Source organism: Phocoena phocoena, chromosome 6, assembly GCF_963924675.1.
Source record: "Phocoena phocoena chromosome 6, mPhoPho1.1, whole genome shotgun sequence".
NCBI lineage: Eukaryota > Metazoa > Chordata > Mammalia > Artiodactyla > Phocoenidae > Phocoena > Phocoena phocoena.
The window spans coordinates 78,470,462-78,484,414 of NC_089224.1; the positions used below are offsets into that span (position 1 = coordinate 78,470,462).

Genomic DNA, 13,953 nt, shown 5'->3' on the forward strand with positions numbered 1-13,953 from the left:
GTAGCTAACAATGGAGGTACACTGACAGAGTGGATAGGTCTTCAGTGGGGTAGTATGCAGTGATTCATTGCTTTCCTCTCTGAGCTGGGTAGGGTGGATCTGTGCAAAGAGAGTATATGTATAAAAGGAGTGTGTTGCGTTTCCCTGGTGGCACAGTGGTTGAGAGTCCACCTGCCGATGCAGGGGACGCGGGTTCGTGCCCCGGTCCGGGAAGATCCCACATGCCACGGAGTGGCTGGGCCCGTGAGCCATGGCCACTGAGCCTGCGTGTCTGGAGCCTGTGCTCCACAACGGGAGAGGCCACAGCAGTGAGAGGCCCACTTACCGCAAAAAAAAAAAAAAAAAAGGAGTGTGTTTTTCAGTAACTCAGGGGGAAGGTATTAGTCTGTCTACCCTGGAGTTCACAGGTAGGAAGAGAAAAGGGCATGGGAGGGTATACAAGGACAGACTTGCCCAAACATCACAGGCCTGAGCAGACAGGGTATATGTGCTCAGGTATATGTGTGTGACAGACAAGCTTTCATAAACTGGCCTGGGAGTCGGAAAAAGCACTGAACTGTAGGGAAAGCAGCTGTGTCTGCAGTTGACCAAGACTCCTATAAAAGAAATTCCCACCTACTATGAGAAGAGGTGTAGTCTGTGTATTGGAAAGGCTGCCATTAGAAGCAGCACTAGGAAGCTGCACAGGAAGCAGCACTAGGTAAGCAGAGGGTAGCTAGTGCCCTGGCTGTGCTTCATTTATTCTACAAACTTCTACTTAGTTCCTTCTGTGTGTCATACGTTGTGCCACATGCTGAGAACACAAAGATGAATAAGATGGGGTCTCTGTGCTTGGGGAACTCAGTCTAGCAGAAGAGACAGACCAGTAAACAAACAATTACAATATAATATAATAAGTGCTATAGTAGAAGTAATCACAGTGTATTATGAGAGCATCTAAATATTAGGGGAGGGCTTTGAAGAAAGCTGTTGAAGAGTTGACACTTGAAATACAGAAAAGGAGGAAGGGTATTTCTGGTAGGGCATGTGCAGGGATGCTAAGATGCAACAGAGCATAGACTATTCAAAGAATTACAAGAAGTTTAGTTTAGATGGAAGAAACATGTCGAGGATTGAGGTTGGAGAATGGGCCCTCTGCCATTCTTACTCTGTTCACTCTCCCTGGATGAGCTCATTCAAGCCTATGACCTAGTCACTACTTCTGAGTTTAGGACTCCCAGATCTCTTTCTCCAGACCAGAACTTTTCCTGAGTTTCAGATCCATTTTCATTTGCTTCCTGGCTATTCTCATAGGCACTGCAAACTCAACATGACCAAAATCCAAATCAACATTATCTCCACCAAATCTGTTCTTCGTATATTCCCTATTTTAGTAAATGGAACAATTTATTACACAGTTATCCAAACAGAAATTTAGGAGTCAGCCTAAACATTTCTTTCATACTACCACCATTCAATCAGTCTCTAAAACCTCTAGATTCTACTCCTAAATATGTTTTTAATCTATCAGTATTGCTATAGCTCAGTAATAATAATAATAACAGCAACAACAACAACTCCTATGTACCATTTCCTTATGTGCCAGGCACTGGTCTAAGTAATTTATGAATGTTAACTCATTTAATACCCATATCATTATTATTCCCATTTTATAGATAAAAAGACTGAAGCATGAAGAAGTTGAAGTAATTTATCCAAGGTCACTGAGTGCTGGAGCTGAGACTCAAACCCAAAGTCTGGCTCTAGGGTCTGTGCCCTTAACCATTTCTCTGTTCCATTTAGTGCTTCATTGCTTCTTTTCTGAGTGATTGCAGTAACTCTTCAATTGGTCTTTCTCTCTTAGTCTTATCTCTCTCCAAGTTTTCGTTTCTAATTTTTACCTTCAAAGTGACCTTTCTGAAAGACTAATCTGATCACAGTATGCCTTTGTTTAAAAACTTACTATAGCATCTAGGATAAACTCCTTTGTTATCTGTTCTCTGTCTACTTCTCCTCTTGCATTTCGTAGTATTCCTTTATCAAACACCTGAACAGTAGCCATGAGTGAGGTTTTCCAAATGAATGACTCTCCATAAGTATATTTGTTTTTGCAATACAGTTTCCCTTTGCCTGCACACTTCTGCATTTGATTGATTCTTACTAATCCTTTAAGACTTGTTTCAACCATCTCTTCTTTGGGAATCCTTTTTCTAATCCCTTCTAGCCCCCAGCCATTCTAATTTAGGTGATCTTCCTGTGTGTGTCCACAGAATTTTTGCATAGCATGCCTTCGGTTATTGACTTACTTTCTAACACCTGCTTTCTCTGCCAGAATGTCACCTCTTTGGATTCTGGCCCTTAGTGCCAGGCGTGGCACATAGTACACGTTCATTGATGTATATTTGAGTGAGTAAATTATGAAAATCCTTGTATGCCAAGGTGATCGGAAGCTTCATACACATGAGTGAGATCTTTTGATTACTTGACCTTTGCTGCAAACCCTGAAGAGCCTTTGAGGCTGAAGGTGCTGTTTTTCAGGCACTTTGCATGTTTGTCATCCAAGTACATGTGTCCTGGTGTGCCAGCAGTGATGAGCACCTTACTGGCCAACATCAATGCCTACTATGCCCACACAACCGCCTCCACCAATGTCTCTGCGTCTGATCGTTTTGCAGCCTCCAACTTTGGGGTGAGTGTGACGTAAAAACATGTAACCTGATTGTTATCAGTTAACAAAGTTTGATTTTTTAGTCAGTACTGCAGAGCTGATATGCCTGAAATTCAGATAGTTGCCACCTGGATAATGAACTTATTTCCTTATGGGTAGTTAGACTATACTAGTAGACTCTCCTCAGACATGGATAAGTGAGAAAAGGTGAAATAGCACCACTGTGGTTTGTGGGCTGTGGCACTACCAGTGCTCAGGGAGAACCTCTCTGGGCCAACAACTTGGTTGAATCACCATGTTCCTCAGTCCTGCAGGTTCACAAAGCAACCTTCTTAATATTATTCAGTCTCTCTGTGATGGATTCATACCACTTAAGTTCATATGAGACTGATGTCTAAGCAAGAATACCAGTTGCACACCTGAGCCTGTCCCTTTTCTAGTGTCTGGACAGTTTTCCTGATCCAGGGTATGCCCTTTCCTGTTGTTAAGGTACTTGTGAAGTTGAATCATTGTTCATAATGTCACCTGACATAAGTTCAGTGTAAACTGGATGGTATATATCAGACTCACCACAAATATTACCTCTTTAGGGATAAAATTACTGATACTCCCAAATCTACTGGGTCTCTGAGCCCTTTTTCTTGGTACTGACCACTTTTTTGATGTTGTTGATAGTCTTTCTGTAGATGAATTAGTATCATTGATTAAGCCAGTCAAATATCTGTTCCATTCTGTCTCTCCACATTATGTATTGACTTAACTAATATCTAATGCTATATATAATATTATCAATATGTGAGTTCTAGGAGTGCTGCACCAACAGCTTACAGGAACATGATTCCACATTTAATTATACCTTTTCTATAAAAATAAGCTATTAAATAGTATTTGTTATTTATTTTAACATTTAAAAAGTATAAACTAAGGGAAATGATATAGAATGTGGTTTAAAGAGAAATCCCCTTGTGTCTCCCTGATCACCTTCCAGATGCATCACTATTTCTCTCTCCTGTCGTCACTGCTAGGCTGTGTCTGTTTAACTGTTAAGAGCTATTCCAAGATAAGTTAGGACACCACAGACACAGGAACAAGTTGGAGAATGTGTTTAGAGTTTCCTTTTATCTGACTAAGATGAGTTAGAGTCCCAAAGGGATGGAGATGCACTGGTCATCTCTTCTTGATTTGTATAGAAAGCTGTTTCCCCTCCCAGAGACTTGCTTTCCTCTTGCCAGTGTGAGAAGATTCCCCAGTTTAAGTGCTAAGAGATGGAACAGGAAAGACCTATCCCATTTCTCTTTTGCATGGTTTGTTGTTCTCATGGGCAAATATGGGACAGGGTATGTCCCCAGCTCAGTGTCTCCCTCTCACCCAGAGATGGTTCTTTTTTTGCTACAGTCTAGAGAGCTTGGAAATAGATTATTTCTGTTCCTCATTATTTGTTTATCACCCTCAGAAAGAGAGATTTGTAAAACTACTGGACCAACTGCACAACTCACTGAGGATTGACCTCTCTACATACAGGGTGAGTGAAGACATGGCTGTGGGGTGGGACAAAGGGTAGTATCAAGATCAGTCTAGAGAGACTGTGGACCAATCATGACTATAAAGATGGAAGGCAAAGAAAATTGGTCTTTGTCATCACATCCACATATACGGCCAACGTCACTGACACCTGTGGTTCTTCAAACTCCAAGGACCATGCAGTGTGTAAATAGTAGCAGGTGTGGCTGCTTTTTATAGATAGTTGGCTTTCTAACCCCACTCATGTCACTCTACCAAACTCTCTGATGACATATTCATCAAGGAGTTTCCTAAGGATAATCTCTTCCAGAAAGGCCCCTTTAAAAATTAGATAATTATATTTCCTTATTGCATCTTTCCATATTCTCCTCATTTTCCAGGAGAGGTGTGAGAATCTGGCTAAGGGGAGAGAGAGTATCTTGGCTTGGGCAAGTAATTTGTAGCAGATGTCATGTCCATTTCTAGAATGAAGGGAGGAAATAGATGTAGTAGGAAGGTGGGTGCCTAGGACAGGACAGGGAAATGGGCAGTTTTTCCATTCTTTCTAAGTTAGGCCTTCTTAGAATGACTTCATTACTTGCTTTAAAGTGTTGTGAATTTCCAGAACAGGCAATATATCCACATTAAAAAGTAAGTATAAAAACAATCTCAGAGTCAAAAAGAAGTGAGATTTTAATTATCTGCACTTTCAGTGCTCTCCCTTTGCACGAATAATGGAGAGTTGACTGTATATCTTGTATCTGGCATATAAGTAGCCATTTGAAGGTTTTAAAAAACAACCCTTAAAATGGAGAGTGGCACAGCATCATCCCTAAGCTTTCTTTGGCAGCTTCCTCCTAAAACTCCTGCCAAGGAGAATGAAGTGAGGCATGGTGGAAAGATCCTAAGGAACTCACTCCAAGAGCAGTTCTGCTCAGAGCTTTGCCATCTGCTGGCTCCAGAATGGTGGAGTAACTGGGATCCACTATACAGAAAGTACATGTCTTGGATCCCAGTCTGGTCTGTAGCATGGCTCCACTTATATTCCAGGATATGCAGTTAGATTGTAACTTTTGAAGAACTCACTGTTTGGGTGTAAGAATCTTCACCCAAGAAAAATGTGTGTGTGTGTGTGTGTGTGTGTGTGTGTGTGTGTGTGTGTATGTTCATTTGTGCAAATGCTCACACATTGCATGGGAAGTAGAAGTAGGGTTGGGGGTAGGATGTGTTGCTTTCTGGGCTGGGGATTATTAACCCCTGCTTTTGGCAAGGCCCTGTGTCTGTGGAAAAGAGAGGGAGACCTGTGGTCTTACAGCTTTTTTGTTTCTCTCAACTAGGGAAGATCCCAATGGGTAGCACTTAGGGAAGCTTCTGATTTCATTGCTTTTGGCAGGGAAGGCTTTCATATTCTTCTGTTCCTTTCTTACATTTGCTTGATTGGCAATAGAATAATTTCCCTGCTGGGAGCCCTGAGCGACTTCAGGACTTAAAGTCCACAGTGGATTTGCTGACCAGCATTACTTTCTTCAGAATGAAGGTAAGAGATGAACTGGGCTGGGCAGTGCTAGGCTGGGGACCTGGCCACAGGGTCATGGAGAATAAGAATCACTGGGCATAGTCAAAGGCTATAGGATTTATCACCTTTAAGCCCACATTTCCATGTATCTGTTCCTGAGTTACTTCTAAGAAGACCATGGGTCAAGGAGGTTGGGCTAGGCAGTTCTCCCCATCAGCTGTCCTGACAATTTCATCCCAGGGCAAGGTCCAGGGACCTACAGAGGGATGAAGGAATCTGGAATAATTTGGGGGCAGTTCTAGGAGGAGAGACCACTCAGGTGAGCAGGACTCTCACAGTCACATAAGCATATGTATAACTCCAATTTTTTATTAATTGGCAGGTGCAAGAACTGCAGAGCCCTCCAAGAGCCAGCCAGGTGGTAAAGGATTGTGTGAAAGCCTGTTTGAATTCAACATATGAGTATATCTTCAACAACTGCCATGACTTGTACAGCCGCCAGTACCAGCTGGTAAGAGGTTCGGGATCAGGTGGGGCCAACTGTCAGTCATTCTTGGAGCCTCAGCTTCCCTTTGCTGTGGTCCTGGTGGAAGGGAGCTCAGGATAAAGTCCTTGATGTTCTAGAGAGTGAGTGAATTGTGGAGTGGGGACCATCTAGACCACGTGAGACATTTGTGGATGGACAGGAATCACTGGACAAGATGTGACATAACTGAGTTGAACAGAAGTGGCAACAATAAGTTTTACTTTGGTATTGAAGAAAAGTGACCTACATTTGAGCACAGTTCAGGGGGTGAGTAGGTGAATTCTTAGTCCTTCCCAGAGTCTTTGGTTTCCCCCAAGGTTAATTTTATTCTGACTCATGTGAACCCCTCTATGTTCCAGGCTCCCTTCCCCTGAGATCTAAGCTACTGGCTTGTGGATGTTTAACTTTTCCCTCTGACCACTTTTCTCTGCACTGCATGGTCTTCTGAGACATACTCATTAGCTGACTATCAAGGCTAACCCTGTCCTTCTGGGAGGCTGAGCTACTTCATCTGGTTTAGGCTGGCATCTTAACTCAGTACCTGGTGACTTTGTATGTTTTTCTAAATCCTTCCAGTGGTATCCTTTTTTGTCTTATTTCAAAGCCAGGACTTCCTTCTGGGTCTAATTACTCAGTTACAGTTGATATTTTAGGAATGTCTTGCTGAGCACACATTTGTAGAGTAGATTCCCTTCAGTCCAACAAATAAGTGTTGAATGTTTGTTCTAGGCCAGCTCTGAGGAAGCATAGTGCTCCTTCAGTTAGTTCACAGTCACAGAAGCATATGTATAACTCCAACCAAAGTCTGTTAGAAGGGACTTGAAAGATAAATTTGAAGGAGGAAGAAGTCACTCTTGATGAGATATTGGGAAAAGCTACATAAAACAAGGGTATTTGAGATAGACCTTGAAAGGCAGTAGGATTTGGATAGCAAATGATGGGAGGACAACCTAAATCTCTGGGACATTTACCCTTTGGTGAAGACATCCAATTTGTAATTCTTCCCAGGAGCGCCTTAGTAAAGACTAAAATCTTGTTCATACTCCCCCTTTGCATTGTCAAATTTGCTTTTTGTTCAGGTACTATCTTTACAACTTCCTCCTTTATTTGTTTTTGGCTGCGTTGGGTCTTCGTTGTGGTGTGCGGGCTTCTCATTGTGATGGCTTCTCTTGTTGCGGAGCATGGGCTCTAGGCACGCGGGCTTCAGTAATTGTGACTCACGGGCTCAGTAGTTGTGGCTCAGGCTCAGTAGTTGTGGCTCACAGGCTCTAGAGCACAGGCTCAGTAGTTGTGGCACACGGGCTTTATTGCTCCGTGGCATGTGGGATCTTACCAGACCAGGGCTCGAACCTGTGTCCTCTGCATTGGCAGGCGGCTTCTTAACCACTGCGTTACCAGGCAAGTCCCACAACTTTCTCCTTTTTAGGCCTGTAAAACCTCCCACTGGTTCTGAAGTCCATGGGAGGTTTTCCTGGGGTCTTTGTTTAGCTTGCCACACTTGAGGCTCTGTCATCCATCTGTGGATTCTCTCTGGTAGGGGAAAGACACTGTTCTCAGCTTTTATCTTTCAAGTATGCAGCGGTCTGTCTGAATATTTGGTCTCTATTCCCTAGCATGAGATGAACCTGGACTTTGAAAGAGACCTTACAAACCATTCAGGGACTTTCTTTAGCCTTTGTATTTTGCTGTTTTTTACTTTCTCTCACTCTCATTTTCTCATTATTCATTATTTGTACTGAAGTAAACCCTTGGTATCTTTTATTTCCCTCTGCTGACCTTCAGTAGCTCATTCAGTGGCTCATTCATCTATCCATTCTTTTAACAGGTCGAGCACTAGGGATGTAAAGATGATTAAGACACATTTCTGCTTTGGGGGAGCTCATTGTTTGGTGAAGGTGGGGGCAAGTTACTACATTTATTGGTTTTTGTTGTTTTATTTTTACTATATTTTATTGTAGTTGTAGTTGTTTGTTACATCTATATGAGAGGTTCACAGAGGGTGCTCTGGGAGCCCAGAGAGAGGCATCTAACCAGACCAGGGGTGTCAGGGAATACTTCTCGGAAAAGGTAGAGCTCAACATAAATTTTGAGCAATGAGTATGAATTAGCTAAAGAAAGGGGCTGGGGTGGAGGGGGATACCGTATAGAGGAAACGGAATGTTTGGAGACACAGAATTGTAAATGAGTTTATTAATTCGAAGGAGTATAAGCAATTTAATTATGCCAGTTACAGTGTCAGGCTTTAGAGTTCAGCTGTCTGGGGTCAAATCTTGGTTCTGCTGTTTATAGCTACATGACCTTGGTCAAGTCATGGAACCTCACTGTCCTTCAGTCTCCTCATCTGTAAAATGAAGGTGATAATAATTTCTACCCAATGGAGTTGTTATGAGGATTAAATGAGATAATTCATGCAGAGTTCTTAGCAGAGTCCCTGGCATATAGTAAGCACCAAATAATTGGTGGTAGTGGTGTGGTGATGGCTGCAACAGAAGGGAGTGGTTAGGTATGAGGTTGAGAGAGAGGCTGTATTCGGAAGGACCTTTATTTCAAGCTATGGAGCTGGACCTTTTTTGAAGGGTGGATGAGTAAACACTATGAGATTCCTTCCAGAAAGATCACTGACAACTGAGTGGTAGAAGGATTGGATTGACGATCAAAGACCAGTTAGGAGATCCTTGAATGATAAGAGCCTGAGCCAAGTAAAAGGAAAAGATGTATTTCAGTGATATTAAGGAGGCAGAATCAACCAAATGTGGATTCTGTCCTGGTTTCTAGTAATTTCCTGGTAATGCAGGTTTATTAAGGACTGTGGAGATTTGTGATGATATATGGCATCCTACGTAGAAGCCCTATTCCTGTGCTCCTGGGCAATTCCAATTTTGCTCTTATCTCAGTGGGAAATAATGTCCATTCCAGTCTTTCAGTGGTGACCTTTACTTGTCCTATCTGGGATTTGCCATCCACTATTGTATTCCTTTGTTTCTTCCCAGCCAAGGCCTTTTCTTTCTTTTTTCCCAGCTTTATTGAGATATAATTGTTATATAATATTGTGTAAGTTTAAGGCATACAATGTGTTGATTTGATACACGTGTATATTGTGAAACATCTACTACAATAAGGTTAGTTAACACATCCTTCACTCACATAAATACCATTTTGTTTCTGTTATGGTAAGAACATTAAAGCTTTATTCTCATAGCATCTTTCAAGTATACAGTACAGTATATATTGTTACCTATAGTCATCATGCTGTACCTGTGATTCCTGGAACTTAATTCATCTTGTAATTGAAAGTTTGTACCCTTTGACCAACATCTCCCCATTTCCTGCACCCCCTCAGCCTCTGGCAACAACCTTCTCCTCTCTGTTTCTATGAGTTTGATATTTTCAGATTCCACATGTAAGTGAGATCATATAGTATATGTCTTTCGCTGTCTGACTTATTTCACTTAGCATAATGCCCTTCAGGTTCATCCGTGTTGTCACAAATGGTGGGGTTTCCTTCTTTTTTATGACTGAATAATATTTCACTGTATCTATGTGCCACATTTTCTTTCCCCATTCCTCTATCAACGAACGCTTAGGTCATTTACATGTCTCGTCTATTGTGAATAATGCAGCAATGAACATGGGAGTACAGGCATCTCTTCAGGATAGTGGTTTCATTTCCTTTGGATATATACCTAGACGTGGGATTGCTTGATCATATGGTAGTGATATTTTTAAGTTTTTGAGGAACCTCCGTAGTGTTCTTGGTAGTAGCTATACCAACTTATATTCGCACCAACAGTGCACCAGGGATCCCTTTTCTCTACATCCTCGCCAGCATTTATCTCTTCTTTTCTACAAAAATTAATTTATTTATTTATCTTTGGCTGCGTTGGGTCTTCGTTGCTGCACGCGGGCTTTCTCTAGTTGCAGCAAGTGGGGGCTGCTCTTCGTTGTGGTGCGCGGGCTTCTCATTGCAGTGGCTTCTCTTGTTGTGGAGCATGGGCTCTAGGCGCACAGGCTTCAGTAGTTGTGTCATGAGGGATCAGTAGTTGTGGCTCACGAGCTCTAGAGTGCAGGCTCAGTAGTTGTGGCACACGGGCTTAGTTGCTTCATGGCACGTGGGATCTTCCTGGACCAGGGCTCAAATCCATGTCCCCTGCATTGGCAGGAGGATTCTTAACCACTGTGCCACCAGAGAAGTCCCTCTCTTCTCTTTTTGATAATAGCTATTCTAACAGGTATGTTATCTCATTGGGGTATTGATTTGCATTTCCCTGATGATTGGTGATGTTAAACATCTCTCCATATACTTGTTGGGCATTTGTATATTTCCTTTGGATAAATGTCTAAGTCCTCTGCCCATTTTTTAATCAAATTTTTTTTTGCTATTGAGTTGTATGAGTTCCTTATATGTTAATATTTTGGAAATTAACCCCTTTTCAGATACATAGTTTACAAATATTTTCCACCATTCTGTAGGTAGTCTTTTTATTTTGTTGATTGTTTCTTTTGCTGTGTAGAAACCTTTTAGTTTGATGTAGTCCCACTTACTGATTTTTGCTTTTGTTGTCATATCCAAAAAATCATTGCCAAGACCAATATCAATGAGCTTTTTCCCTATGTTTTTTTCTAGGAGTTTTATGGTTTCAGGTCTTACATTTAAGTCCTTAATCCATTCTGAGTTAATTTTTGTGGTGGTTTGAGATAGGGGTCCAATTTCATTCTTTTCCCTGTGAATATCCAGTTTTCCCATTACCATTTATTGAAGAGACTATCCTTTCCCCATTGAGTATTCTTGGCTCTCCACGGTCTTTTCTTTTCCAGCTAAGCAAATAACTTTCTAGATGCAATTCTTCCCCCTAATAACATTCAGGGAAGTTAAGGGAAGTTTTGCTTCACTGAAGGCTGGGCCAACCTGCATGCTAGGTCTGTTACGTAGCTCCTGCAGAACTTGAAGGAGCTTTTCAGAGTTGAGATGTACATGTGTGTGGTGGGGCAGGGGGTGATATTAGAGGAGGGCCATCACTAGAAGAGAAGGACTTCCAGTGGGGGTCACATGGAACTAGACCTACTTAGACTGGAGGGGCTGCATACTTCAGCCAAGAAGTCACTATATCCATAGGTACTGGGAGAAGGAGGAAGGGGGACAGGCATCTTTATGCCTGACCGAACTTGTCAGAACAGTGCCCTGGAGCTGGGGAGAGAAGTTCTCAAGGACAGACTCTTCATGTCCAAAGACCTCCCAGTGGTCACCCCTCTGCTAGAACAGGTGTGGTCTTGTGGAAGACAGGCTGTAGGAGACGAAGGGTCCCTGATTCTCAAGGAAGGGGCATGGAGTGGGGAAGAGAGACAGGAAGACTCTCCATATTCTACTCTGACTCTCACTGTCTATCACCATCTCCTTGGGAACAAGAATCAGGAGCTACCTCCAGAGGAACAAGGGCCCAGCATTAGGAACCTGGATTTCTGGCCCAAACTCATCACGCTTGTTGTGTCAATCATAGAGGAAGATAAGAATTCCTACACACTCGTTTTGAACCAGTAAGTATCACCTCACTTGGCCCTATCTGTTTAGTGGTTTGTTTGTCCATCTGTCTAACAGCCTCTTTCTTTCCTATCTCTATGTGTTTGCAGTGCCACCTCTTCCTCCTGTTCGTCCATCTGTCCCTCTGTCCCTTGTATCTGTCTGGGTAACTGTTTCTGGAGACAGGTGTGGAAACATAATGGGGGGCCCTGCCCAGACTGAGCCAACCTCCCTTGAGTGAGAGACCTCTGGGAATGGCTGCCATAGGAGTCCCAGGGGATCCAGAGAGCATGTGTGTATGTGTCTGTCTGCTATGAATAAAGTGGGCCTTCCTATACCTACCTCCTTGCCCTTTCTCCTCCTGCTTATTTAGCCTGGGCCTGTCTTCCAACCTCAACACTTCTCCTCTTGGCCACAATTCCCTGCCTTCTAGGCATCATCTCCCCTAGGGCCCCCTTGCCTGAGGGGATCCTCTGCCCCCACTTGTCCTACCACTGGCCCCTGGGTCCCTTTTCTGCAGTTTGAGCCTAGTAGCCCTGTTTCCTAGGCTTCTCCTCTCTTCGATCTGACCTCCAAGAACTAGGCATGTTAGCCTTGGAAGCAATCAAATCAAATGGCTCTTGCCATGTTCTCTGACTGTGGCTTCTTCCATCATCCAGGTTTCCTCAGGAGTTGAATGTGGGAAAAGTCAGCGCAGAAGTGATGTGGCAACTCTTTGCCCAAGACATGAAATATGCACTGGAGGGTAAGGGTGTGCCCAAGGCAATGGGCTGCAGACCCCTAGTCCAAGCACCTTGTTTGCCGTCCCTTTCTTCTCCCAGACAACTACAAATTCTGGGTGAATAATACAGTGAGAAACTAGAGTGATTTTAGGCATGGTGGGTGATAGGCCTCAGGAAGCGCTGGGTAGGCAAAGCTTCAGCCAAAGGAATAATGGAAATTGCTGTGTGGATGTAGGTTCCTCCTTCCAGCTTTAGAGCAAGTGCCTATTTAAAACTTGCCCAGCCCAGAGATCAACCCTTCCCATGCTGGGTGTTCTCAAGTGGCCCACTCGCTAGAGAATGGTCTTATGAAACTTACCGTTACAGTTTTACAGAATCTCAGAACCTTAAATACATAGATAGGTAAGGATTATTTTCTCATGCTGTAGACTGCCTGGCCTGACTTTCCTTGAAAGTTGTTCTGGATTGGTGTGACAAAGCCAGAAAGATACTTCTTCCCTCACTTCTCCTATAGAACAGGGTCACAGACCAATTAGTACTCATCTTGTTCATTCAGCTTATTCTTTTATTCATTTCCCACTTTGGTCCACAAAGATATCACTCCCTACCTGTATCAGACCTTCCCATTTATACCCATCTGTGCTCACTTATTTAGCTGCATTTCCTGTCTGTTTATATATGTTAAAACATATATATGTTTATATATAAATAAACATATATATGTTTGAAACAAACACAAAAGGTTTGAACTGCTTCAAGAGAAAGAACTAATGTTGACCTGGTTTCAAATCTCAGTTTAACCACCTACTCAACAGTGTGTTCTTAGACTGAGCTACTTAACTTTTGTGAGCTCCCATTTTCTCATCTATAAAATGGGAGTGATGATAGCATCTATTTCATTGAGCTAATGAAGTAACTGAGATGTATGTGACATACTTAGCATACTGCCTGGCATTTATTAAAGGCTGATGAGCAGAGATGCAATGTTAACAAAGTAGTATTTTTATAAGATTTTACCTCAATGGAGAACAGGGGCAGATGGAACAGGGAGAGACTGGAAGCAGAGTACAGATAGTGTAATCATTTAGGGCTGAGCGGATGGGGCTGGGATTAGAGCAGAGGAATTAGAGGAAGAATGCGATTTGATAGACATTGGAAGGAAGTTGTAACAGGGCTTAGTGATTGTCAGAATGGTGGAGGGCAAGAGAAAGGGAGACCTGTTTAATAAAAGGATAGTGTTGACTCCAACTGTGAAAACGCTATCACTCACCCAGTATTTTTAAAGTCAACTTTATTGAGGTGTAATATACATACAATAAAATAAAAACACTTTAAGAGTACAATTTGATGAGTTTTGACAAATAAGTACACCTGTGTAACTACTGTCCCAATTAAAATATAAACAGAAAGTTTCTTCATGCCCCTTTGCAGTAAATCCCCACCCCATTCACCAGGCATATTGAGTATTTTCTTTGGGCCACGCACTGTGCTAGTTGAGATGAATGAGGCATAGCCCCAGCCCTTGAG

General features: G+C 42.6%; 1 protein-coding gene across 1 annotated transcript in view; it reads left to right on the forward strand.

Moving 5' to 3' along the window:
* LOC136124255 (protein unc-13 homolog B-like) overlaps positions 1-13,953 on the forward strand; it is a 52,898-nt gene that overhangs the window by 28,823 nt on the left and 10,122 nt on the right. Inside the window, exons 12-17 of the mRNA XM_065878801.1 lie at positions 2,518-2,668; positions 4,101-4,169; positions 5,595-5,684; positions 6,046-6,174; positions 11,594-11,721; positions 12,364-12,449. Of these exons, the coding sequence (XP_065734873.1) occupies positions 2,518-2,668; positions 4,101-4,169; positions 5,595-5,684; positions 6,046-6,174; positions 11,594-11,721; positions 12,364-12,449 (653 nt within the window). The remainder of the gene's footprint in view (positions 1-2,517; positions 2,669-4,100; positions 4,170-5,594; positions 5,685-6,045; positions 6,175-11,593; positions 11,722-12,363; positions 12,450-13,953) is intronic.